Source organism: Chironomus tepperi, unplaced genomic scaffold, assembly GCF_022539635.2.
Source record: "Chironomus tepperi strain 1889 unplaced genomic scaffold, CSIRO-AGI_Ctep_v1 contig_34, whole genome shotgun sequence".
Taxonomy (NCBI): Eukaryota; Metazoa; Arthropoda; class Insecta; order Diptera; family Chironomidae; genus Chironomus; species Chironomus tepperi.
Genome location: NW_027226156.1, coordinates 1,570,005 through 1,597,439, shown reverse-complemented (window position 1 = coordinate 1,597,439; position 27,435 = coordinate 1,570,005). Strand labels below are relative to the sequence as shown.

The 27,435-nt window shown below is 32.0% G+C and overlaps 1 protein-coding gene and 1 long non-coding RNA gene across 9 annotated transcripts; one reads left to right on the top strand and one right to left on the bottom strand.

Moving 5' to 3' along the window:
* Window positions 1-907: 907 nt before the first annotated feature.
* LOC139095452 (long-chain-fatty-acid--CoA ligase 1) lies at window positions 908-27,435 on the top strand. 8 transcript variants are annotated; one of them, XM_070646837.1, is made up of 11 exons: window positions 908-1,177; window positions 2,373-2,702; window positions 9,546-9,703; window positions 23,494-23,667; window positions 23,978-24,521; window positions 24,583-24,734; window positions 25,184-25,588; window positions 25,648-25,730; window positions 25,790-26,018; window positions 26,081-26,254; window positions 26,646-27,435. In XM_070646837.1, exons 3-11 carry the CDS (start codon window positions 9,554-9,556, stop codon window positions 26,781-26,783), a joined length of 2,049 nt encoding a protein of 682 aa, XP_070502938.1. In that variant the 5' UTR covers window positions 908-1,177; window positions 2,373-2,702; window positions 9,546-9,553; the 3' UTR covers window positions 26,784-27,435. The 8 variants fall into 8 exon arrangements, with proteins under 8 accessions (XP_070502938.1, XP_070502925.1, XP_070502932.1 ...); XM_070646824.1 differs by having other exon boundaries at window positions 2,171-2,702; XM_070646831.1 differs by lacking the exon at window positions 908-1,177 and adding an exon at window positions 2,083-2,302.
* Window positions 9,985-13,146, bottom strand: LOC139095502 (uncharacterized). Its single transcript, XR_011544875.1, has 3 exons — window positions 10,756-13,146; window positions 10,225-10,317; window positions 9,985-10,153 (listed from the first exon to the last, which is right to left on the bottom strand). It is a non-coding gene; the product is annotated as an uncharacterized lncRNA (long non-coding RNA).

The following is a 27,435-nucleotide window of genomic DNA, read 5'->3' as shown; positions in this document are numbered from 1 at the left end:
AACTTTGCCTTAATCTACCTTGGGTGATAGAAATGACAATTTAGGAGAGTTTTTAGACGAAAATTGATGAAATTTTTACCCAAAATGGATTTTGACCTACAATCCACTTACATGAACCCGTCCAAGTCTTACTTATTCAGTCCGAACTCCCAAAGTGCTGCCAAGTCTCCATGCTCTGCTCTTGAGTGTGCGATCTTTGCCTGCTAGGGATCAAATGTCACCAATTTGTCCCGACCCCAAAATAGTGCCTCCAATGCCAATCAGAAAGCATCCAACTCTCTCAAATTCAAAAGTTTGAGTACCATAGGTAATCCATGACGTCATTAGTCGCACCACATCTAAGAACAAAATGTGCAAAAATTCAAATTCCTCTCACAAAAAAGAACAAAAAGTGTCTCGTCATTCTCACACCGACTCTCAACTCCAAATGAGAGCAGCCAACAAAGAGAGCCAAAGTTCTGTTTTTCATCTTTCATCAACTTTTATTATTTTTTTTTCCTACCGTGCCTTGAAAAACACGTGAGTCGATTTTTCTTGTTTTATGTTCTGCGCATGAATACTCTCTCTCAGTTCCTACACATCGACAAGGCACAAAATGCCGCATCTGTTTTTTTTTGTACTGTGTTTCTCCAAAAAGTTCTTCTCGGAGAATTTTTTTTTTTTCGCAATTTCTTTTCGAAGTCAATTTTGAGAGTAAAAAGTGACTCAATTGTTAGCAGACGGTCGATACGGTAAGGAAGAAAAAAAAAGTCTTTTTTTTTAAAATAAAATCTTCCTTTATTTCCGCTAATTGTGAATGTGAACAAAAGTAAGACGATTTAATAGTCAATTTGCAGTTTTGAGGCTGATTAAATTGAATAAAATTGAAAATTTTGAATTTGAAAAAGAAAAATTTTTTTTTTTTGCACACAAAAGAAAATTGAGTTCATTTACGCTAAAATTAGACCCGACTGGGTTTTTCATAAATTATTTTTCGGTTGTTGTTGTTGCTAATTTAACGGCAGAAAGGCGTAAGTCCAAAAAGATAAAATTGTGTAATTTTAATTGAAATAAAGTTGAAAAAAAGAAGAAAAACAAAGAAAAGAAAAAATTTGAGAGAGCGAGGAAGTAAGAAGAAGTAATACATGGAATGATGATGATTTATACAAATTTGATTTAACAATAATAAAACTGAAATGTGAGTAATGAGAATTACTTTGTGGTGATTTTAGTGAAATTATGAATTTATTTTCGTGGAATTTGAGTTGATTATTGAGATTTTAGTGAATTTTGATGTCAGGATATGCTGCTTTGATAGCATGAGGTGTATGCTGAACCCCCCAACCTCCTCCCTTCTCTCCTTAGCCTTGGAAACTTTGAAATTTGAATTTTTTCTCTATAAATTGCAAAATTTTCACAATTTTTTCACAAAAAACCCAAAAAATTGAAGAACTGACATTAAAGTGCGCTTGACTTCCTAGATAAGGACGCTAGAATCTTCAATATCCCGAACTTCTAGGAGTTATCGAAAGATAGAGCTGTCTATTGACGTGACAATTTTCTTACCTTGGCAATGGGCTCCAGTGCGCCTCAGCCAAGGAATTAAGTAGTAAGAGTTAAATCTTCAACTCCCTTGCATACGCCTCTATAGCTTGCAACATGCATCAATTAAGGATTCATGCTGTTACTGACTCAATCACTTGCCGATTCACAAGTTCAATGTTTATCTCATTTTCATCATTTTCTGAGAATCTGCTGTATATTAAGAGTCAGGAAATCACTGAATTGAGTGACTATATCTCTAAAAGACAAAGAGCATGCTCACTTTTGTGAGATTTGCCCTCAAACCCCAATCAAGTAACACTGTCCATTCTTGACAGATAAAGAGCATATCCTGAGTATACTCACTTTTGTGGACATGCTGATTGTATATCAACGTCAATTAATATATATTTCAAGTCAATACCCTCATTAAATATCAAATCATCTAAAAAATTCCAGAAATTCGCGTGCAGATCTCAAAAAACAACAACAAATTTTCCATCATTTCTTCAAGATAGTTCCAATACTTGTGTACATTAACCGGTTCAGTGTGGAAAATACAAAAAAATTGTAATAAATTCTTAGAAAATTTGTAATTTCACTAGAAAGCAATTTGAAAATAATAATCATATAGAATCATTAACCACAGTAAAGATAAGCAAGTCGGGGGGGAAAAACATCATTTATGTCATCGAACTGTGAAGAACTTCTGGAGGTGAAATAAGAATTAATAGCCAAAAGCAAAATCAGAAAATATAATTTTTTCTGGATGTATGCGAGAGTAATAACAAGAACAACAACAATAAAAAAAGATATATTCTATAAATTTGAATTCTTTACCATTTTTTAAGATACACGGTGGAACAAATCTAGTCATTTTTTTGTGGATGTGTGGATGCAAATGAGGTGCAAAAATATTAAAATAACTGAATTTTGATAAGGAGATTTTTATGTGAATTTTAATCAAATTTGAATTTTGTGAAGTAAAAAAATACAAAAAAATCAATTTAAAAAATTCAACAATTTTAAAACAAAAAATTCCAAAAAAAGTGATTAAAAAATTTGCAAAATAAGTGAAAACAGAACAATCAAAAGTGTGAAGAAATAAGACACAAAACACGTGGAAAGAAAAGCAAGAATTAGATTTCATTAACAAATAAATAATAGTTGAAGTATTGAAGGTAAGATGATCAAGCAGTAATCATGTTGAAATGCAGAGCCAAAACTGGCACTTGTGACAAGAAAAACCATACAAATTATTGAACATTTCTTATAAATCCATACAAATTATCAAGAAGTTGTAAGGTTTTTGCCTGTCACAGAGTCTCTGTTTTGCAACTCTGGTTGAATGCAAGGCATAGAAACTTAAGAGATTAATTCTAAAAATTCATCAAAAAATCATCAAAAAATTATGAATTTTCAGACATTTGAGCTCCATAGCTGTGGATTATTCTAACTTGTGTGCTTATGCTTACCCCTTTCTTTGTTCTTACCTTACCCCTATACCTGCTCCTAGCCTCTACCCCTTCCACCCAACCCTAACCATATATCTATCCAATACCCTCAATAACATGCTCTAATTAAGCATATCACATGAGCATGCTCAGAGCGTTGATCTCAGTTTAGTCTGATCTTGAAAGCATGCTCATTGCCTAGTAGAGTACTTACATACTTTGCTAATCGCATAGATCAGCTGTAATTCTTGGCCTCTTCTATTTATTGCCAAAATCTGGCTCTGGCTACCCTTTGCTAATTGCCAATACTAAGTTGTTCATTTTTTTGGATTTTGTCTAAATAATCCTGAGTTTCTATGCCTTGCTACCTTACTCACCTTACTTTAATATACTGTGTGTTAACATCAATCCTTTGTTGCAAAACCTAAAATTGCTTAAAATAATCAAAAAATCTTCAATAATTCCCAAAAAAAAGTCATTATTCAATCTCCAAAAAGTTGTTTATTAAGCCAAAAAAACTCTAAAAAGTAATTTTTTTATTCCTCATTATTTTCACTCATGACGTCACACGAGAAAATAGTCATTTATCCTCTCAGAGAGGATTCTCTTCGGAAAAAAAATTAGTTCCACGTCATGTTATTCTTTTACACCGCACTTTGAGAGTCTCGAGTACAGCAAAGGTGGCAATTGTGAAATGTTTTGATGAAATTTTGAGGTTAATTTTATCGATTTGTTATGTTAGTGAGTAGCACTGTGTGGGTTAAGTTGGAAGTTATCATTCATGTTCGGTTTTGATGTGTGAATGGATGTAAAAAAAGGTGGGTTTTTTTGGTGATCAGGTGATGTGAACCCCGGGGGATTTGGAATTGGAGTCAAAATTAAGTTTGAAGTTCGGTTTGTTGACAAATGGTGGATTGTGGAACAAATGGGGCTGTTGATGAAGTTTAGTGATGATTTTAGAATTTAAAAATGTGATTTTTTTGATTTTTTAACTTAAATCTTGTTGATTGTTGATTAATTAATGTTGAAAATTGACCAAAATTGGCAAAAAAATTTGATTAAAAATTGACAAAATTTTGGTGATTTTTTTATTAATTTGTCGGAATATTTTGAAATTTTTTTTCTTTTTTAACATGCAAAACTACATTGTAAAAATATTAAAATTTTAAATTGTAAGGCTTCCGAAACTTTAAAATAGGGAAAATTTATAAAGCTTCCGACATGAGCACTAATTGAGTTTATTTGATTATTTCTGATTCATTTACTTGATATTTTGTATTACATTTGTATTTATAAAGAGGCATTGTTGAGTTATGACAAGCTTATTTTTGTGAAAATTGAGTTAAAGTGTTCAATATAAATTTAAAAAAAAAAAAAAATTCAAAATTAAATTTAAAAAAATTAAAAAAATTTTTAAAAAATTTAAAAAGTTCAAAATAGGTTTTTTTTTTGATTTTTCAAAAAATGTTTTTTTTTTTTAAATAAAAAAATTTTTTAAAATTTTTGAAAAAAATTTTTTAATTTTGGCTAATTTTTATTAAATGTTTTCAAAATTATTAAAATTGTAAGAAAAATATCAAAATTCAAAAAAAATTTAAAAAAGTGTAAAAATTTAAATTCAAAATTTTAAAAGTGCAAAAAATTCAAATTTTTAAAATTTCTAAGCATAATTTCAAAAATTTTAAAAAAATTGAAAATTTAAAAAATCCATCAAAAAAATTGTCAACATTTCGTCAATCTCAAGATCATCATCAATAAATCAATAATTTTAAAAAAATCAGAAATAAATCCACGTGACTTTTTTTGTGATTATTTTATTTCATTTGATTCGTCTAGACGACTGAGTGAGTGGAAAATAAAACCCTAAAAGTGATAAAAAAGAATTTCCAGGCACAAAAAAGGGAGAAATTTTTATCGATTTTTCTTTTTTTCTCTCGCACGTCAAGTTAAATTTCTGACTAAATAAAGGGGAAAACGTGAAAAAAAAAAATGCGGTTGACATGTGTACTTTTATTTAGTCAAGTGAGGCATTTTTTATAATTTTTAAATTAGTGCATTTTGAATAAATTTGACGTTCAGTTTTAAACTGTATTTTAAATTGAAGTGTAATCAATTTGGAATAAATTTAAATATTTTTTAAAAGTAATTTTATAAATTAATTTTAAAAAAAAATTTGAAAAAAAAGTTAAAAGTTTATTAAAAAATTGAAAAAATTTTAAAAAAATTTAATTTTAAATTTATTTTATTTTTTTTTTAAAAAAATTTCAATTTTTTAAAAATTTTTTCAAAATTTTTTCAATTTTTTCAAAAATTTTTGAAAATTTTTAAATTTTTTCAATTTTTTCAAAATTCAAATTTTTCAATTTTTTCAATTTTTTCAATTTTTTCAATTTTTTCAATTTTTTCAATTTTTTCAATTTTTTCAATTTTTTCAATTTTTCAATTTTTAAACCAATCTTCAGCCTTATAAAATCGACTAAAATATTATCTCATCTAAAATCGACTAAAATATTATCTAACACAAAAATCCATTTTTGAGAGCCAACTCAACTCAGAGAGTGAAAATGAGAGGAAAAACAGAAAAAAAAAGTTTCAAGTTCCGAATGAATGAAAAAAAAAAAATCGATGAAAATGAGTAAATTTCCTCCTTTTTTTCGACTCATTTTGATATTTTTGTACCACATTAATAATTTACTGAGTGACACACATTTACGACTGGAATGTCTGCGGCATTTTCATGTAAACTTAAAAATCGATAATTGTTAAAATGCACAATTTTTTTGTTGTGGGGCGAAAACATTTTTTCAATTCCAAAATTTTAATTAAATTCAAAAATATTTTTCAGATTTGTTCAAATTAATCAAAAAAGTCTGCGACTAACCTTGACTCAAAGATAATTTATTGTGATTAATTCCTTACGAGATCTCAAAAAATTGTTTAAATTTAAATGCGAAAAAAAGAGTTTTTTTTTTGTAGAATATAAATAACTATAAATTGTGCAAAAAAAGAGAGATTCTGTGACTGTGAATTTAACAAGAAAAAGTGTCGAGTGTGAAATTTTACTAAAAAAATTAAATCCCATAACAAAAAATATAAACAATTCTCAAAAATCAATTATTGGACATAAAAGAGACAAATTAAATCGATAAAAAAGAAAATATGATGAGCAACGTAACTGGCATGTGTGAGTATTTATGAACACCTTAACTGACATTAGAATAACATTTTTTTTATAAAGCTATGAATGCGATTTGATGCACTTTTAGGGGTTCTATAGTCGGCACTCTGCACTGATATCAAAATTTTGAAATTCTTTGGCTTTGCTTGAATTATTCTAGGTTGCACTAAGTACTTGTACATTACTACCAGTTGAGTTACTCAAGTTGACAGTTTTTGAGTTGACTTCAAGTTGAGTCAAATTGTCTTCAAATTTCAAGGGGACGCTTCAAGTTGACTTCAAGTTTACTTCAATTACTTCAATTTGATGAAGCTGACAAGTTTCAAGTTGACTTCAAGTTGAATTTAACTCAAGTTGACTTCGAATTGACTCAAGTTGACTTGGAGTTGACATCAAGTTGTCCTCAAGTTGACTGAAGTTGTATTCAAGTTGACTGAAGTTGACTTCAAGTTGACTGAAGTTGACTTCAAATTGAATTCAAATTGATTTCAAGTTGACATTAAGTCATGTGAGTTGAGTTCAATTTCAACCTCTGTATGAAGCATAAGATTCCCAAAGCACATAATTTAGTATACGCAGCTCATCTTAGTCAATTATTTTTTAAAACCTTGATATTCTCAGTCACAGAAATTGCATAACTTATAGGCGTTTTCTACACGTTTTTTTCCACAAAAATTCTGTTTTTAAATACACGCAATTATCTATTTTTTTTCCCTAACTGTAACTGCACGCTTTTAAAAGATTAAACAAATTACCCAAAAATTAACAAAAACTTTATAAGCATGCAAAATCAATTCCAAAACATTACCGACAAAAAACCAATTCAATTTATTTAACTTCAAAAAATCAATAAAAAAATACACAATTTCATCAATTTTAATTGCGATGACGTCTATCAACTGTTGTTGGTTCTTTCGTCATGTTTAATAATGTTATTTGCTTCTGTTATTTACACGCTTGAAGAAATGTGTGGCTATAAATGACTATTGTACGTCATTAAAGATGTTAATTTACGTCATTATTGAGATCAGATGGTTTTTTGGTTCCATTTTGAGTTGTGATTCAGTCTTTTAAATCGACAATGATTTAGGCCTGAGATTAACAAATTTGTAGCAATTTAATGTAGGTCAGTAGTGGCTATGCTTTCTTGGTATTGGGACTGAGACTGAGAAATCCGGAGATAGTCTCGTCACGAGTTCGGAAAATCTTCCGGTGTGGGATCCGGGACCGGGATTTTGGAAAATCATAGATGTGGCATGCCTCAATCGATACTGCAATTCTCGACCTGTTCTTGATCTAGTTGTCATGACTCGATTGTTAGGACGTCTACAATAGAGTCCAGTCTGTAGTCCGGACTACTCTAGTGTTAACACCTCTGTTGACTTTTAGAGTCTGGACTCCCAAGGTCTTGTCAATTCCGATTCCTGATTTGTTTAACCCGAATAGGACAAAATTAACTTTAAGCTGATGCCAGATTTGATTTAAATCCAGTACAATGCCAGAGCTACTCAGGCCCAGGTCTATTGCCTTATATAATATCAAAAGCACATCATCCACCATCAAAATTCACAGCAAGTCCTACAATAGCATTTAATTACGCAGCCTAAAAATAAAATTCATTCCTTTTTGATGACCTTTTTGCTATATTTAGCAAAAAATCTAGAAAAATTCATGTCCAGTGATAAGAAAATAAAATTAATTCATTCCAACACCGAGCAAGTTAATCAGGAACTACAGTAAACATGTATATCCAATTTGCATAACATGTGATATTACAAAGATGTAAACTAGATTGCCGGCATGTTTACCTTCAACATTTACAATAAACCACGTGTCATCAAAAGATAAGCAAGGTTGCATCGACAGCCTCAAAAAAATCCAAACCGGTCGTCAAACCTTAACAATTGTCAATTTAAAAGCAATAAAAAATATTTTTACAAATTCAAGTCAATAAGTAATTAAAAAGTCAGGTCATGTATGACCAAATTTAAAGCCACAGACAAGTTCAAAAAGGTCAAAAGGTTGATTTTAATCTTAATTTTGGTCTCATTAAGTCTGATGGTCCAATGACTTATAAATTTAAATAAAATCACACATGTGACGGTTGACTGATAAGTTAGACTCGTTTTTTTCGGTCATTTGACTTTTTTTGCTGATTTATATTTTGGTGGATTTTGTTTTATTTTGGTTGAGAGTCAGTTCAAGTGCAGCTTTTAAAAGGTTCGGGTCGATTGAGTTTCTTTAAGGAATTTTGTGGATTTTTTTGGAATTAAAAGTGATCAACTAATGACTAAAGTAAAGCATTGTGTTTTGATAAAAAAAGGCCTTCAAGCTGTTTAAATTTATTAAATATTTTATTACTCGTGCTGATGCTTAATCTAAATGTTTTGAGGCTCAAATAAGAGTTTAAAAATAAAATTGTCAACTTTAGAAGAAATTAGGGAATGTACTGTGATTATGTAATGGTTAGGAACCCAAACCCCTCACTCTCTTTGTCCCTATGAGTCGAGGTAGCTTGAAGGCGGAATTAATAATTGCTTTTGTACCTAATTATTGCAATATCGACCCTGCGATTGTGGGTTCGTGACTCGGATTCCACTAATCTGCTGGCTAAAGAAGTCTGACGATCCCTTACTCGATGAACAATTATTAGTCGAGAATTGAACTAACTCAACTCTGAATCAAAACGATCTGAATAGCTAAAGTTCTTTTTTTAAGGTTTCTCAATCCTGCTAGGTCAACCCACCCTGTATTAACCAGAGCCTCGTTTGACTCCTACCCACTATGTAGCTTAAATTGACGGTCTCTACCATGAAAATTTGGGGTTGGATTTTGGTGTATATAGGCTAAGTGCAGTATATGACTTCATAAATCCCTCATTCATTCACCTTACGACTCCTCACGATGGGTCTGAAGTCTACAAACTCCTATTTTATTCCGTCACGCAATTTCCGTACATTCCCTAAAGATCACACGATCTCTTTTAGATAAAATAGCTTTAATTCATAAATGAGTAAATAAGTTCAAATTGAAAATAATAAAAACTTAGTTCAACCACAGCCTATTGAGTCATTTTATCTGCATTGTTAAGTTGATTAAGACGTATCTGCTTTTAAGTGTTGTAAAATTAGGATATTTCTAGCCTGAGTGGACAAAAATACGTTAGAACTGGACATTAATTTGCCATTAACTAGTTCTAATGCATTTTTGTCTACTCAGGTAGAGATCGAAGTTTAATTGAGTTCAAATTTGCTAAATTTTAATCAATTTTCAGTAAACCACAGCGAATTCAAGTCAACTTCGAACTCTAAAAACTTCAAAAATTCTAACAAAATTCTCCCTATAAAAATCACTAAAAAATTCCAATTTTTATTTCCCAAATTTAATTACAGTGGATGACATGGACAACTATCTTCAATATGTAGGCGGTCCAACCGGTGCAATTGCATTAACTGGCGTAGCTGCAGCATCAGCATACTATTTAGCAACACGTCCAACACCTGAAAGTCCACTCTTTCCATTGGATGAACAGACAATTCTTGAAAAAGAGGTGAGTAACTGCCATAAATTACTATTTGAATTGTGTTGGGTTTAGGGTTAGTGGGGGCTCATTTTGGAGTTAGGATCAAAAAGGATAAGACTTTATAGTCGATGTGAAGTTCATAGGAGTCTGACTCAGGGGTGTGTCAATTTGGAAGTGATATCAGATGCAATTAAGTGTGGTGTTGAGATATAGTTGGATCAAGTCGTCTAATCGATCAGAATTCCGCACAAGACCAGATGACTCTGGCATGGACATTAAATACAACACAAAGTCCAAATCACGTCGGATTCCAGAATTTGAATCGATCAACCGACTTATACTATTCTAAGAATCGATAGTGTAACTCCAAAGTCAGATACTAAGCTTCCAATAGCATCTGGCCCTTGACCTAACTAGAACCAATCATCATCCACTTAAATTCCTTTAAAATTCCCATTATCTTGTCGAATTTTGTTCCTTCATTGTTATCACAAAAACAAAAACAATCAGTTTCGACCAAAAAAAAAAAATATTAATTTCCCGCTCACATTCTTCTACTCATCACAACACGAGTCTCATCTTCTCTGTCTCTCTCATTTCTTGTTATGATCGTCATCCAAAACAGGTGTTGTTGATTCGGACTAATTAATCATGAAAAAAATAAAATAAAATAAAACAATTTAGAGGGCATTTATAACATTATGATATGCTTAATAGAGATAGAAGATGATTATTGTTGATAGAGAGGAGTTTTTGATGATGTTGTGGGGAGAATTGGGGGTGTTGGGGTAGAGACAGGTGGGTATCCATGGGGGGTAGGGGTTCAAACCTGAGTAGCCAAAATTTAGTGGTTTTTTGGATTTTTTCTATCAAAAACCGTAGAAAATTGAAGAATTTTATCCAAAAAAGGGTAAGAGGGGTTCGACCCCTTAACCCCCCTCCCCCTAAATACACCTCTGACTAGCGTATCTCATACGATATTATTAAACATTCAAACATTCTCTCAAAAATTATTCAAAACAAAAAATATCAAATATTTTTGCATTTTACAACAACAAAACCTTCATTCTAGCACTCACCCATAAACTGTTAACTGTACATCAACGTCACTCAAGTGAATAATAAGACTTTATACTCTTTTTTTTCTTGAAAAATATGTTTTTGCTTCTTTAAGTCGACTTGTCTTGAATGTCTTTTAAAGTATGAAAAATATCTTTTAAATTGATATCACCTACACAACAATTTTTCTTGTTGGATGTTCTGGTAGGCTGCATATTTTACAAAAATGTCGTGAAAAATCTAAATTTTGTTGATTTTTGCCTTATTGTGTGAATTTGTGTCTCATTCTTGAATTATTTGCAAATTTTCCTTAAATTTTCTAATTTATCGTCCTTTAAATTCATCACCAATCCCCTACCTAACCCCCACCTCCATTGACATTCGATATCCATCCTTAATCCTTCCTCACATCCACCCCAATTTTCCACTTCCATCTTCAGTGTTGTTAAGTGAACAAATATTTTTCCAGAAGAATTAAATTACATATTGGAAGTATCAGTTGAATGAAAAAAATCTGACATAAAACCACCTACGCATCATGTCTGTACTTCATATGAGTAACATTATTATGAAGACTAAGTTGATTAAATGTGAAATGTTGACTGGATAAACGTCCTACACGATTGACGAAGCTTTCAAATCATTCAAGTAAAATTATTGAATGGAATTTCAGTCAATTAGAGATTGAAAGAGTTGATGTATTGATGGTATGTAGGGTTGGATGTGGAGTAGATGCACATTAACATTTATCTAGTTCCTTAAGCCCTTGCTTACAGCATTTTGAGTCTTGTATACCCCTTTTGAGTCTTTAATACCCCTTTTGAGTCTTGAATACCCCTTTTGAGTCTTGTTTACCACTTTTTGAGTCTTGCTTACCCCTTTTTGAGGTTTGTATACCCCTTTTGAGTCTTGTTTACCCTTTTTGAGTCTTGTTTACCCCTTTTGAGTCTTGTTTACCCCTTTTGAGTCTTGTATATCCCTTTTTAGTCTTCTATACCCTTTGTAGCCTTGCATACCCCTTTTTTATTCTTGCATACCCTTTTTTGAGCCTTCCTAGCTCATATTTGACCCATTCCAAGTCAACTTTATCCCCTTCAACCTTCGTTTCCCATTCAATAATCTCTCAATATTCAAATAAATCAATCCTGTCATCAATCTAAATCCATCAACAGAATCCTCCGATTCACATGTATCATCAACAAAATAGAATATAATTACATCACTCATCGCTTAAATCTCCTTTCAACCATGAATATTTATATAAACAATTCATCATTTTAGTGATTTTTTCAACAAATGTGCGGAAGTGAAAATGTTTATACATATTTGTTGAGATTTTCAATTAATGCACGTGATTTTTATATATTTTTCTGGTTTAAATTGTTGGATAGTCAATTGCAAAAAAAGAAAATCCCCCCGCAAGGCGTTTAAAGTATCGTTAAAATTTTTTTCCTTTAAAATGCAGCATAATTTTTCATTTTTTATTAGCATTTTCAGTTTTGTTGGCATCAAAAATGGGGAAGTTGGCAAAGTACTTGGGTGGATTTATGCGGCACTTTAGATTGGGATGAATTTAATTGGAACACTTTGGATAATTTTAGTTAAAACTTGAGATTTTGAGACTTAAAAATGCTTTTGGAATTGAAAAATTGTCAAATGCGCTTTATGTAATGACTTGATGTGACTTTCTTACTTGACAATTTTCTCTTCTTATAAGAATTAAATGCGCTTTATTAAATTAATTGATATGACTTTCATACTTAATAATTACTTATGATCACTAAATGCGCTTTATGTGATAACTTGACATGACTTTCTTACTTGACATTCTATTTTTCTTATGAGCACTAAGAAACAGGAGCCATAATGGTGCATTAACCCAAGGAAAATGCTTTTTATGAGTCGTTGATATATTGCCAGTTTTAAATGTTCATATTTGATTCCATTGTAAAGAATTTGAATCAAAATTCGAACAAATGCGAGATCCCAAATTATCCCATCCAATCCATTTCCATTTCAAATAAATTCAATTTCAAGCAATTTTAATTAATTTGTTTATTTACTGAAGTTTCATTTTATTGTGACCATAATTATTTGTTTATGATACTGACACAAATCGATTATTGTGTGACGTTAATTGACTGATTTGTGGGAATGAAATTGAAGCTCTTTAGCTCATCCAGTGGTGGGCAACCTTGGGGATGTGACGGCACATATTGGTGGGAAGAGTTGACCGAAGCTGTACATGGTAGACGGTTCATCATACTAGTTTGCCGCGACACACATGTTGCAAGCTATGTGACACGACACACAGGATGCAATCTATGTGCCACAACCTATGTGTCGCAACCTACATGTCGCAACCTATGTGTCACAACCTATGTATCACAACCTATGTGCCGCAACTTATGTGTCGCTGCACTCTAGTCCAATGATGGCTAACCTATGTATAACCTGTGTGGTTTGTTCGAGACTCACAACAAAGATGTACCGCATCATACAGGTTGCCCACCACTGCCTTTTTGTCAATCACTATTCCTCCAATTTTATTGATTTTAAGTTAAATCTTTCATCAAAATTGCTATTTTATTGTGAAAAATTGTGAGTAATTTTTCTAGCACGCCTTCTCAATTTCCAACATCCGAATGCACAGGCTTATTTAAAAAAAAAATTCACTTTGCGCACATAAAAATGAATGATACTGAAACAGCACAAAAAAAAGAAATAAACAAAGGAATGAAAATTTTGTTTCTGTTTCTATTTTTGAAACTTATCGCGAATTGAACATTATTTTTTTTTTCTTATTTTTCTTTTTTAAAACGATATTTTATTCGCTTTATTATTTTTTTCTTTTCTTTTTGGTCGATGAAAATAAGCGAATTTTGAGAGAGAATAAGAAAATATGTCGTGGGAAAGTCTCGGATGAATTTTAATGGGTATCCTAACCTTATTGAAATTAGATTTTTTACTGGGACTTTTTTGGGGTTAGAATCGATTTTTGAGGTTAGGAATCAATATGTGAGGTTGGGATTCATATTTCAGATTAGGATTCTTCTTTGAGGTTAGAATTCACCTTTGAGGTTAGGATTCGACTTTGAGGTTAAGATTCATCTTTGAGGTTAGGATTCATCTTTGAGGTTAAGATTGATCTTTTAGGTTAGGATTGATCTTTTAGGTTAGGAATCATATTTAAGGTTAGGAATTCATCTTTAAGGTTGAGATTAGGAATCAATTTTGAGGTTAGAATTCAACTTTCAGGTTAGAACCGTTGAGGTTAGGAATCAATTTTGAGGTTAGAATTCAAAATTTCACTCTATTCACAAACATTCCAATCAACTGTCCCAATTATCCCATTTTTATGTCATAATTCACAAGAGAATTCAGAGAATCTTCTCCCAATAACAGCCACAACATACTCAAAATAAAAAGCCACGAAATTGTTACACAAACTAACGCTAATTTGCACAGCAAAAAGGAAAAATTGAGAAGAAAAAAAAAAATCTCATCGCGATGAAAATTCTTTAAATTTGCTGAGAAGAAAATTAAAATTCAAAAGGAAAGAAAAAAAAAAATCTCATTTGAGTTGAGTGGCAATCGACGGTCGTAAAAATGATTAGTCAATTTCGTATAGTTCGTGAGTGAAAATCGGATTTCTTTTTTGCGGGTGAAAATTCAAAAAAAAGTTGTGAAATTTAAAAATAATTTTTTTTTGTCTAATTTGCGTGACAATTTCAATGAAAATTGCAAATTTAAAAGGATTAAAATTGTCATAATTATTAAAAAAAAAAAGTAAAAAAAAAAATATTGAAAAAGTTGTGCTTAGCAAAATTAATGTCATAATTAAACTATTAAATGTGCAATGAATTGCTGCCAATAAATTAATTGTGTCGGAAATTTAATGCGATTGAGTCTCATGTGATATTGTTTAAATTGACGAAAAATTTTGATTTATTGAAAAAAATATTTTAAATTGAAATTAAGAAAAAGATTTTAAAGATTGAAATTTTACTCAGAATGTTGAAATTTAGTTTTGAAAAAATGTGAAATTTAAATTTGAAATTTAAGTTTCAATTTGAATCTTAAATTTGAACTTGAAATTTAAATTTGAATTTGATATTTAAATTTGAATTTAAAATTTAAATTTGAAATCTAAATTTGAAATTTAAGTTTAAATTTGAAATTTGAATTTGAATATGAAACTTAAATTTGAGTTTGAAATTTAAATTTGAATTTGATATTTGAATTTGAATTTAAAACGTAAATTTGAATTTGAAATTTAAGTTTCAATTTGAAGTTTAAATTTGAATTTGAAATTTATGTTTTAATTTGAAATTTAGATTTGAATTTGAAATTTAAATTTGAATTTGAAATTTAAATTTAAATTTGAATTTAAATTTGAAATTTAAGTTTGAATTTGAAATTTAATTTTGATTTTGAAATTTAGATTTAAATTTGAAATTTAAATTTGAAATTTAAATTTAAAATTTGAAATTTAAATTTGAATTTAAAATTTAAATTTGAATTTGAAATTTAAGTTTGAATTTGAAATTTAAATTTGAATTTGAAATTTGAAATTTAGATTTGAAATTTAAATTTGAAATTTAAATTTGAAATTTAAATTTAAATTTGAATTTAAATTTGAAATTTAAGTTTGAATTTGAAATTTAATTTTGATTTTGAAATTTAAATTTGAATTTGAAACTTAAATTTAAATTTAAATTTGAAATTTAAATTTGAATTTGAAACTTAAATTTGAATTTAAAATTTAAATTTGAATTTAAAATTTAAATTTGAATTTGAAACTTAAATTTGAATTTGAAATTTAAGTTTTAATTTGAAATATAAGTATAAATTTCAACTTTAAATTTGAATTTGAAACTTAAATTTGAATTTGAAATTTAAATTTGAATTTAAAATTTAAATTTGAATTTAAAGTTTAAATTCGTTTCAAAACTTACAAACAAATCCCAACCCAATCAGCAATGACCGTGAATCATGAAAACCTTAAAAATGTCAAGAGATCGTGAAAAAGTGCTATGACATAATAACAAATAGAGAGAAGTAAAAGCAAAAAAAGTGTCCAACAAACACAAACAGACCCGTCTCATTAAGAAGAAAATGATCAACAACAACAAAAATTCTTTTCGTTTTTAGTGCGACTGAAGACAAAAAATTCAAGAAAAAAGAAGACAATTAAAAGAAAATTTTAAGTGAAAATTGCAAGCTGCAAAAAATTTTAATTAGAATAAGTTGAAAAAAAAAATCAAAAAAATTTTGAAATTTACAAAGTAAAAAAAAAAAAGTTGAAAATTATGTCGTGCTGTACAACTGTGAGCCCCTTGAGGCCACCCATTGATTTATCAAGACAAAGTGAAAATTTGAAGGTAAAAACAAAAAAAAAATTATGGCAAATAAATTTCGGGGCAATTGAAGCTCATTAAGGCGTAATTACAAGGATGATTATTTTAAATTACTCGAAATAAATTACAAAAAAAAAATTTTGTTTGAAAATTGGGAAAAATGTCTGGAAAATTGTAATGAAAAATTGTGTTTAAATTAACTTTTTGGAATATTTCAAATTCTTTAGACTTTATTTTTCAATTTAACCGTCAGCAGTGCTGGCTTTTCGACATTTTTCCCGAGCAGCACAATGCACAATGTAGTTGCTGTGGTGACATTAATCGGGTATGGTGTCGTATTGCTCCTAGGGTGACAATAGGTCAGATTATCGTAAGATCAAGTGTGACCTATGCCCTCTATCAGTTGTCGTCTCATCCTGCTTAGTAGCTTGCTCAGGGAAGAGAGGTTTGTGGCTGCAAAGTCAGGTCAGGACATCCTGGTGTTCTTTTTTATTGACTTTGCATTGCTATGCAATTATTAGAAATTTTTGGACAATTTTGCAATATTTCAAGAATTTTGGGAATCAGCAGAACTTGTGCACAAGCCTCAAGTAATTCTTAAGAATCTCAATTCCGTAAATCTGTCGCAGTGGACACATGAGACACTATAAACCCGTTCTAACTTAATTGTGGGCAATATTTTACATCTGGGACACCTTGGCGTTCAGCCTATACCAAAACCGAACACGATATACGATTCATGCCATTTTCAAACATTCATGGCGACACACAGGCTGCCCTCAACGCATGAAACTCAATATTCCACCCGCAAAAACATTCAATTAGCGAAGCACAACGTGCAAATCCACATGATTACTCACAAAACAGCTTTTAATTCCCTATTTAGCAGTCAGACTTGCTTTCAACGTCATATTTCTTGAGAATTCACATCTCTCTTTACTCAAATGCTTTTAAATACATCTAAAAGGTGTTTTATTGTTGTAGTTTAGACTTTTTTGTGTATCACATGACAATTTCAATTGTTTTGTCTAGTTTGATTTAAATGAGGTTGTGATGAATTTTTGTGTAATTGCGATTTGATGTGAAAAAGAGAGAAAGGAATTTTTGTTAGATTTTGTATCCTTTTTATTAGACTTTTGGATACAGATTCTATGTTGATGGCTTCTGGGAGGTCTTTGTACTCGGTGGTCTTTGTCTTTAAATTGGACCTTTGCCTGTCGATGATCTGAGATACAACTGTAGTCACTCAAAGGTTTCGAGGCTCAGAATTAGCATTGTTATGTTAGCCGAATTCCTCCCAGGGATTCAAAAAGGAGGAGTCCAATTTTACCCTCTCCCTCTCTCCTCCTCAGCATGTAGACACCCCTCTTCTCTTTATAGACCCCAGCCATCGATTCACAACAGCAAATCATTTATTGTCTTTTCTAAATTAACTGAAAATTTTCCAAAAATATTCCATATTTTCCAATATTGACCCTATTAATTTGAATAATTTATCAACTAGAAATAGAAACTTAGAACAGTTATTAATGAACTTTATGTCTTATTTCCCATTTGACACAAACTAATTTTATCCCTCATATTTTAAATTAAACTATGTTGCTTGATATAACAAGGCAAAGGTCCACATTAATATTTTACAAATTTACAATAATTGTTTGTTTTTTTCTTATTGTTTTCTTGTTATTGTCAAACAAATGAGTACAAAGTATATGATTTTAGTAGAGTATGAGTCCGTTAAGTATTGTGGGAAGTTTGACAATTTTTAGGGTAAAATGTTGGAAATTTATCAACATAACCTCAAAATTTTTGTGAATTTCATGGTTCACAACCTCTGAATTTGATAAAGTTCTACTAAATACCTCGAAATTTGACATTTTTTGGACACATAACCTCAAAATTTACAGTTTCGAAATCAAAACTAACGATTGACTCAGAATAAGTTCAAATTAATCGATTAAAATTGCATAAAATTCATATAAAATTCAAATCAATCTCAACTGCTTCAATTAATAACCTCAAAATAATAAATAATAAATATCCAAAAATAGCCATAATAATAAAAACCTTTTTCCTACACATGTCAACGCGCCACTAATCGTCATGACAAATTATTCAAGTTTCTCACGTCGTACATAAATTTTTAAATATCTTTTTTTTTTTTTCATTTGATTGTTGTGCCTTTATATTTTTGCTATTTATAAATTCTAACTAAATGTGAAGCAGATGTTTCAATTCCATAAAATACAAATTACTTAACGACTATGTCAATTTTATTGTATTTAGCGGTAGTAATAAGAAAACTAAAAATTAGGTAGGAAAAATGAAAATTTCAAGTTTAAGGTAAAAGCTGTGGAGGAAGTTGCAATGTCACTGACAAAATCTTTGATGATTTGTTTGTAAATAAAGTAAAATGAGCCGACGGGATGTGAAATGATGTCGGACATGCTGACTTTTAGAGCAAAAATAATTAAAATTTTGAGGTTATGTGAGCTGAATTGATGCTCAGGTTGAGGAGCTGCTTAAGAAAACTAATGCTTGCAAGATATATTATACTAAGTGCCAGTCCCACCTTCATTTGGTGCTAGTTCCAATGACGTAATCCTGTCAATGAGATGAGACCCTCCATCCTCCTCACTCCCAAGCTTTCACTCATCTCTTCAGGCTACGACTCTGCTCAATTTGACACGGTTCCATAAATACAGCTCCGATGTGCTATTCCAATGACCGACAACTTTGTGCGCCATAGCTTTAGTATGGTGAACTGTAGTCTGAGCTACTCAGATGGTCGTCTATAGCAAACTACAAATACAGCATATTCAATTATGTCACATAAAATAACCTCAAAATTTCCACAAACCCAAACTTTAATTAGATCAGACTTAACACGATAATCTCCCAAGTCAACCTCAATAATCTCCTCAACTCTCTTTTATTTGACAATTATGACCCATCATCACATCCATTAACGACACTTGCTTAGCCGAGGTCAAACAACAAATCATAAATTTTTTGAAGATAAATTTAAGTATAAGGAACAAGCCAAGCCCCCTAACTTCTGAATATGCGTAAATAAACACCAATTTTGAGTGGATTTATTTTTAAAAAGTCCATTTCATGCTCGCTTAACTTTTCGTCGATACTTTTTACTTAATAGACATTAATACAATCAAAGTCCGGTCATATAACATTTAGTGTCTATCATGTGACACAGACAGAAAATGATAGTGATGATGCGAAACATAAAAATTCAGTTGTTGTCAGTTCTTTTAAAATTATTATTTTGGCATGCTTGTGATCTCGCGTGCTTTGGGACGAAGATTTTTTTTTTTTTTGGATGTATCTCAATTCTCTTTTATGGATTTTTGATGCTCTCTGAGATGATTTTTTGAGGACTGTTGAGTATTATGGTGAGGTGATGCTTATCTTGTGGATCGGAATTGGATGAAAACTGCAGTAATGGAGACGTTATGGCTGCGAAGAACAGAGTTGATAGGACTCGGAAGTCAGATTCCACCAAACTCCACTAGACTCCACTGGTTTCTGTATCAGCCTTAGTTCTTACAATGGTTTTGATCCCATTCATACTTACAATCGATGACAAATAACAATGACTAAAGCCAACAATCAGCTGATGTTGTCGCTGTTTTTCGAGTGACTGGCAGATTGAGTGACAATTGAGATGTATTATCTTATTGAATTGGCACCTGATACTAATCACCTCTTGCCAATTTCCGATATTAACCATAAATAGCAATTTCGGTCTGTCCAACCGTGTTGTCCAAGCTATTGCATGACACGGCAAACCATGGTGGTAAGCATTCAGTTGATGACATTTCCAAGTATGTCGGATACCACTATTTGGCCAGCACTGCTTTAGACAGACTAAAAACTGAGCTCTATTCCAAGAACTCATTCAATATTCCCCACAAAGCAATTTAAGAATAGCACTAGAAATGCAGTCAATTCCACTTAAAAAAAGATCCATAAATTGTTGCAATTTTCATAAATTTTCAACTACAATATCCCATTTAAAGCTCTAACGATGCACAAACTGCATCAGATAATCGTTAATCAAACAAACTACCGCATCTGTGTCACATAAAATTCAACAAAAACAATCTCAAAAAAAGTCATCAAAAATTCAATCCTTTACCCGTCCCACCTTTTGAAACTGCAACAAATTAACCTCAAAAAAATAGAATGACAAAATTTAATGAAAATTGGCTCACAAAAAACGTGCAAAAAAATTGGTGAGGATCTTTAAATAGCTGAGTGTAATAAATTACCGAAATGTGGCTAATAAATATCTAGTGTCATTGAGAGTGACGTTGTCGTTTTGTAGCTGCGGATAACAAACAACAAATACACACATATACAGTGACCTTCACATTAATTATTGCAATCATAAATTATGCACAGAAGGGATGAGCATTTGTGTGTTTATTTTGGCGATAGATTTTATGAGAACAGATTGATGTTGATGATGGTTACAGATTCAAAAAATGTTGATTACAATTGTGACTGGATTTAAAGCGACGCTTCATTGAATATTCAAAAAAGATTTTTAGTAAATTCTGCCACTCTGAATTTAAAGCGGCGCTACGAAGCGTTACCTAAAATTTAAAGCGGTGATTCAAAGCGTTACCTCAAATTTAAAGCGTTACCTCATATTTAAGGCGCTGCTTTAAAGCGATGCCCCATATTTAAAGCGTCACCTCAAATTTGAGGCGCTGCATTAAAGCGATACCTCATATTTGAAGCGGTGCTTTAAAGCGGTGCCTTAAATTTAAAGCGGAGCTTTGAAGTGTTACCTCAAATTTAAAGCGGTGATTCAAAGCGTTACCTCAAATTTAAAGCGTTACCTCATATTTAAGGCGCTGCTTTAAAGCGATGCCCCATATTTTAAGCGTCACCTCATATTTGAGGCGCTGCATTAAAGCGATACCTCATATTTGAAGCGGTGCTTTAAAGCGGTGCCTTAAATTTAAAGCGGAGCTTTGAAGTGTTACCTCAAATTTAAAGCGGTGATTCGAAACATTACATCAAATTTAAAGCGTTACCTCATATTTAAGGCGCTGCTTTAAAGCATTGCTCCATTTTTAAAGCGTTGCTCCATATTTATAGCGTTACCAGATATTTGAAGCATGCTTTGAGAGCGCTGCCTCTAATTTAAAACGGAACTTTGAAGCGTTGCCTAAAATTTTAAAGCAGAGCTTTGAAGCGTTGCCTCATATTTGAAGCGTTGCCTCATATTTGAAGCGTTGTCTCAGATTTGAAGCGGAACATTGAAGCGTTGCCACATATTTGAAGCGGAGATTTGAAGCGTTGCCTCATATTTAGGCGGAACTTTGAAGCGTTGCCTCATATTTAAAGCGTTGCCTCATATTTGAAGCGGAGCTTTGAAGCGTCACCTCAAATTTAAAGCGTAGCTTTAAAGAATTGCCTCAAGTGTGAATAAATCAAAACAATCTTTCAGATTTACGCAAATTTCTGTTATTTATTGTGCCAATTTTTCCCACCTTATCGTCTTAATCTTAATGCTCTAAATAAACGAGATAAAAAAGAAGCAAATCTCTCTTCAAGCATCATTAAAGTCATAAATTTATGATCTCACGAGAATCATTTCCCCGTTAAATTTCATCAAAAAGGTCCACTTTTATTTGTCAAAACAAAAGTCCTGACGCGTGCAACAAATATGAACTGTGAGAAAAATCAATGCTGGATAATAAAAATTGCATTAGCTGGTCGTTCATCAACAGGATGTCAATTAGAAACTGAATTGTTTATGGAATTTTTTATATGAGATATTTTGCACACACATACTTGATTTGTGATGATTAAATGGGGTTTGAAAAGTGATGAAAAATTGATATGGACGTTATGGGGCTGGGTGGTGATGAAGATTACGTGTTGTTGAGTCACGAAAGGTTGCAATTTGAGGAAGTAAGGAATTAATTGAATGGAAAATTTCATGACTTAATTGGATTTTTTTGCTTTTTGAGGTTATGAGTTGGAGTGGCGACTTGATATTGAAGCGTTTTGAAGCTTTGACTTAATTTTGAAGCATCGACTTAATTTTAAAGCATTGACTTAATTTTGAATCATCAACTTAATTTTGAAGCATTGACTTAATTTTGAAGCATCGACTTAATTTTGAAGCATCGACTTAATTTTAAAGATTTTTGAGGGATTTGTGCTGTTTTGAACGAAATTTATTGAATTTTCAATGATTTTTCTCAATTTTCTTGGAATTTTCTCGATTTAGCTCCAAGACTTGCCTTGAAGGGCAAAAATTCATAAAATCCATCCTAACCATTCATCCCAAAACTCATTGCACATCCATAAACACCCAAACACACGACATAAGCGAGTTACTTCCCATATAATAATCCCAACCCTCAAAATATTGTCACAAGACTTAATTTTTGCTTAATTTTCCTCAACAATCATAAAAATGGCAACAGTTGCTACTTAAAAGAAGGAAAAGAAAAAATTTTACGCGATTTTTATTCATTCTAAAAATTTTTTTTTATTTAAAAATAGAAGAAAATAAAATAAAAAAAAAATAAGTTTTTGCGCGCGACCAATCATATGTTGTGTGAAATTATCATGTGAAATTCGTCAAGGACACTTGAATTCTTTTTGAGAATCACAACTGCTCTCTAATCTGCTCGACATTATTATTCGGGGTCGTGCTGTGAATGAACGAAACAGATTTTTTTTGTCCTCGACATTCATAATTTTTTAGAGATTATTTTGCAATTTTCATGGGATTTGCAAGCAGCATTAATGAGTAACTTGACTAATATTTATGTCAAGTCATTTGATTAATTTAAGTCAAAGAGCTTGACTAATTAGGATCAAGTAACTGGACTATTTTAAGTCAAATAATTGGACTATTTTAAGTCAAGTAACTTTACTAACTTATGTCAAGTAACTTGACTAACTTAAGTCAAGTAACTTGACTAACTCAAATCAGGGAGTCAATTTTAAGTCAAGTAACTACGTCCTGTCAAATTTTAAACTAGAAACATAAATATTTTAGTCAAGTAGCTTGACTAATTTGAGTCAATTAGTCCCTCAATTTTCTCTACAAATCTCTCAAATCAAATCAAATTAAAATCACAAAATCAGAGTACACGGAAGAGGAATTTAAGAAATGTAATTGATTAATTGCTCAATGAACTTTTTTTCGTTGTATTTTGTCTACCTTTTGTTTTGGCAACGATACAGATTGTGTTGTAAATTCTCATGAATTTTGATCTATTTCAATTGAATTTAAAACGATTTGTGGGTTTAGATTTAGGAACTAGATTGTCTGTTAGAGGATATCCTTAGCAGCATACTCAAAACCATCAAATCACTAAATATTCTCCATTTTATATCTATTTCCAGGGTCCCGAGCAGATTCACGTCTCACGATTCTCAAAAGACGCCAAAGAAGGAAAATTCGTTAGCTACTTGACCGAGGACTGTCAGACACTTTATCAAACATTCAGACATGGAGCATATGAGTCCAATAATGGACAATGTCTTGGTTGGAGAGACTCGTTGTCATCACCTTATCAGGTAGGCTTGTTGCTTTGGTATTTGTCAACTTGAATGACTCTGAGTCAACTTGACGTAAACTTGAATGAATTTATGTCAACTTGACGTCAACTTGAATGACTCTCAGTCAACTTGAATGAATTTAAATCAACTTGAATAACTTTTAATCGACTTGAATGACTTGAAGTCAACTTGAACGACTTTGAGTCAACTTGAATGACTTCGAGTCAACTTGAATGACTTCGAGTCAACTTGACGTCAAGTTGAACGACTTCAAGTCAACTTGAATATTTTCTAAAAACCATGCATAACTCTATATCCTTATTTTTAGTGGATGAACTACAACGAAGCACTTTTACGTGCCAAAAATTTTGGATCAGGTCTCTTAGCACTTGGTCTCGAGCCCGGTCAAAAGACATTTGTCTGTATCTACTCACAGAATCGTCCAGAATGGGTGCTATGCGAGCAAGGCTGCTACGACTATTCCCTGATCTTGGTACCACTCTATGACACACTTGGTCCTGACGCATGTGCATTCATTGTCAATCAAACAGAATCGACAGTCGTTGTTGTCGAGGATGACAAGAAAGTCAATTTGTTACTTGATAAAGCACCAAAGAATCTCAAAAAACTTATTGTAATTAAGCCACTGAGACCAGCAACAATGCAACGTGCAAAGAATCGTGGAATTGATATTCATTCATTTGAAGAGGTTGAAAAGTTGGGAGCATCAAAGGATTTTCCAGAAGTGCCGCCAAAACCGAGTGATATTTGTACGATTTGCTACACGTCGGGTACAACTGGAAATCCAAAAGGTGTTATGCTTACACATAAGAATGTTTTGGCTTGTATAGTTTGTGTTAATATGCAGTTAGGTGAGTATTGAGTATGGTTGAGCCTTAAAATGATTCTAATGACTTCCTTTATATCCATCAGGTGAACACAAGCCTCGTGTTGGTGATGTTATGATCTCTTTTCTACCATTGGCTCACATGCTTGAGCGTGCCTGTGAAAATTCAATGTTTTATGTTGGTGGTGCCGTTGGATATTACTCAGGCGACATAAAGGAATTGACTAATGATTTAAAGGTATGTAGCTTCCCATGGAGGTGTACCTGACATACCCAGTACCCCCCTCACCATCAGGGTACCTCCCCTTTCTCCCTTATTCCCCCTCTTTTCCTGAATTCCTTCATTCTTCCCTTCTTATGTCCAGAATTTGCAATTGATTCAAATTATTTAAAATCTGAGTCTAACCCCATCCTCCCCTAAACTTTAAGTACCCCTACTCCTCCCTCCTCATCCGCCCCTTATCCCTGTTTCCCCATTCCCTCCTGAATCTTTTAATTTTTAATTCTCTTCTTATGTCAAGAATCACCTAAAGTTTGGCTCTAACCCCATCCTACCCCAACCTATCGGTCAACTCTCCACCTTCCCTTCTACCCCCATCACCTCTCCTCCATCCCTATTCCCCTATTTGTACCCCATCTAAGATCACAAAACCCACATTAATCACCAACATTTTCCATACTTTTAAGGCTTTAAAACCAACAGTTATGCCAGCAGTGCCTCGCCTCCTCAATCGCGTCTACGATAAAATTCAAAATGAAATTTCATCATCGCCCATCAAGCGTATGCTCTTTCGTATGGCATTAAACTCAAAGGAAGCTGAAATACGTCGCGGTGTTATTCGTAAAAATAGTTTATGGGATAAGCTTGTGTTCCGAAAGGTTCAAGAGGCATTTGGCGGACGACTTCGATTGATGGTCGTCGGATCAGCACCATTAGCTGGAAATGTATTGACATTCGTACGTTGTGCACTTGGATGTATTGTTGTTGAAGGTTATGGACAGACTGAATGTGTTGCAGCTGTTACGTTGACAATCCAGGGTGATTATATGGTTGAACATGTTGGACCGCCGATTGGATGTGCTTGTATTAAGGTTGGTTTGGATTGTTGATTGGGTTTTTGGACTATTTGTAATGTTTGGACTCATTGTAGCTTGTAGATGTACCAGAAATGGAATATTATGCTGCAAATCAGCAAGGTGAAGTTTGCATTAAAGGATCTTGCGTTTTTCAAGGGTATGCTGGCTATTCTAACCTCAAAATAGTCATAAATCTAATATTATGTCAATTTTCAGATATTATCGTGATCCAGAACGAACAATGCAGACAATAGATTCACAAGGATGGCACCATACCGGCGATATAGGTCAATGGTTAAGCAATGGAACATTGAAAATCATCGATCGTAAAAAACATATCTTTAAATTAAGTCAGGGCGAGTATATTGTGCCAGAAAAGATAGAAAATATTTACGTTAATTCACAATATGTTGAGCAAGTCTTTGTGCATGGAGAGAGTCTGAAGGTAGCTATGGCACACCCTGCCTACCTAAAAACCCAATTATAACCTCAAATATCTCATTTCAGAGCTGTATTGTAGCAATTGTTGTTCCCGATGTTGAGACCATAAAGGCATGGGCATCTGCCAACAACATACCAGGAACGCTGACTGTCTTATGTAATAATCCAGAGGTTAAGCATCTTATTATGAGCGATATGATATCACTTGGCAAGGATGCGGGACTTAAGTCGTTTGAGCAAGTGAGTATATTGAGGAAATTTTGGGGGAAATTTTGGAATTTCGGTCAAATTTTAGCCGACTTTTGGCACGATTTTAGCCGACTTTTGGCACGATTTTAGCCGACTTTTGACAGAATTTCAGCCGATTTCTCGACAGTTGAACTTAAGGCAGAATTTCAGCTGAATTTATGTTACACAATCAACTGACTTTGTGTCAGAATTTCAACCGACTTTTTGTCAGAATTTCAGCCGATTTCATGTCGGCATGTCGGCTCGACTTCGTGTCGGAATTTCAGCTGATTTTGTGTCGAAATTTCAGCCGACATTGTGTCGAAATTTCAGCCGACTCTGTGTCAGAATTTTAGCCGACTTTTGTTTCTATTACAATTCTAATCAAATCTCTATATTTTAGGTCAAAGACATTTACCTCCACCCAGATCCATTCTCAATACAGAATCAACTTCTTACACCAACATTCAAATCGCGAAGACCACAAATTCGCAGCTATTTCAAGCCACAACTAGACGATATGTATAAGATGCTTGATTGAGCTATGGCATCTGTAACGTACATCTGGCCTGCTACTTAGTAAAAAAAAAGAAGTAACAATTTACTTAAAATAAATTACTTAATTTTTAAGACAATTATTATAGTCAGATACACACACACACACACACACACACACATACATGTACTGATAAGAGTCCAGCAGTGTTGCTTTCACGATTATATATTTTTGGGGGTAGGTGGGGTAATTTGGGGTCTTAGTGATTGGGTGTAAATATAAAAATTATTTTAAATTTGAATTTTTTTAATTTGAATTTTTTATTTAAATTTTGGGAATTTAAATTTAAAAAATATCAAAAAAAATTAAGACAAAAAAAATTAAAAAAATTAAAAAATTTTAGACTGGCTAGATTGGATTTACTGGGTACTGTCCCAAAGATTAAGTAGAAAAATTTTATTTAAATTTCAAAAAAATCGTTAAAATCTGAAAAGTAAAAATGGAGAGTTTTTGAGAATCTCGACTAGGTCAAACCTCATCAATAATTATGTATAACAATTTTAAAAAATATGAAATAAATCTCATAAAAATGAGAAGTTTTGTAAGTAAAAAGTTGTGTAAAAATTTAACTAATTTGCTTTCAAAACTGGCCTATGAAAAATATTACTTAAGTGCAACTGATTTGTTGTCAATTTTA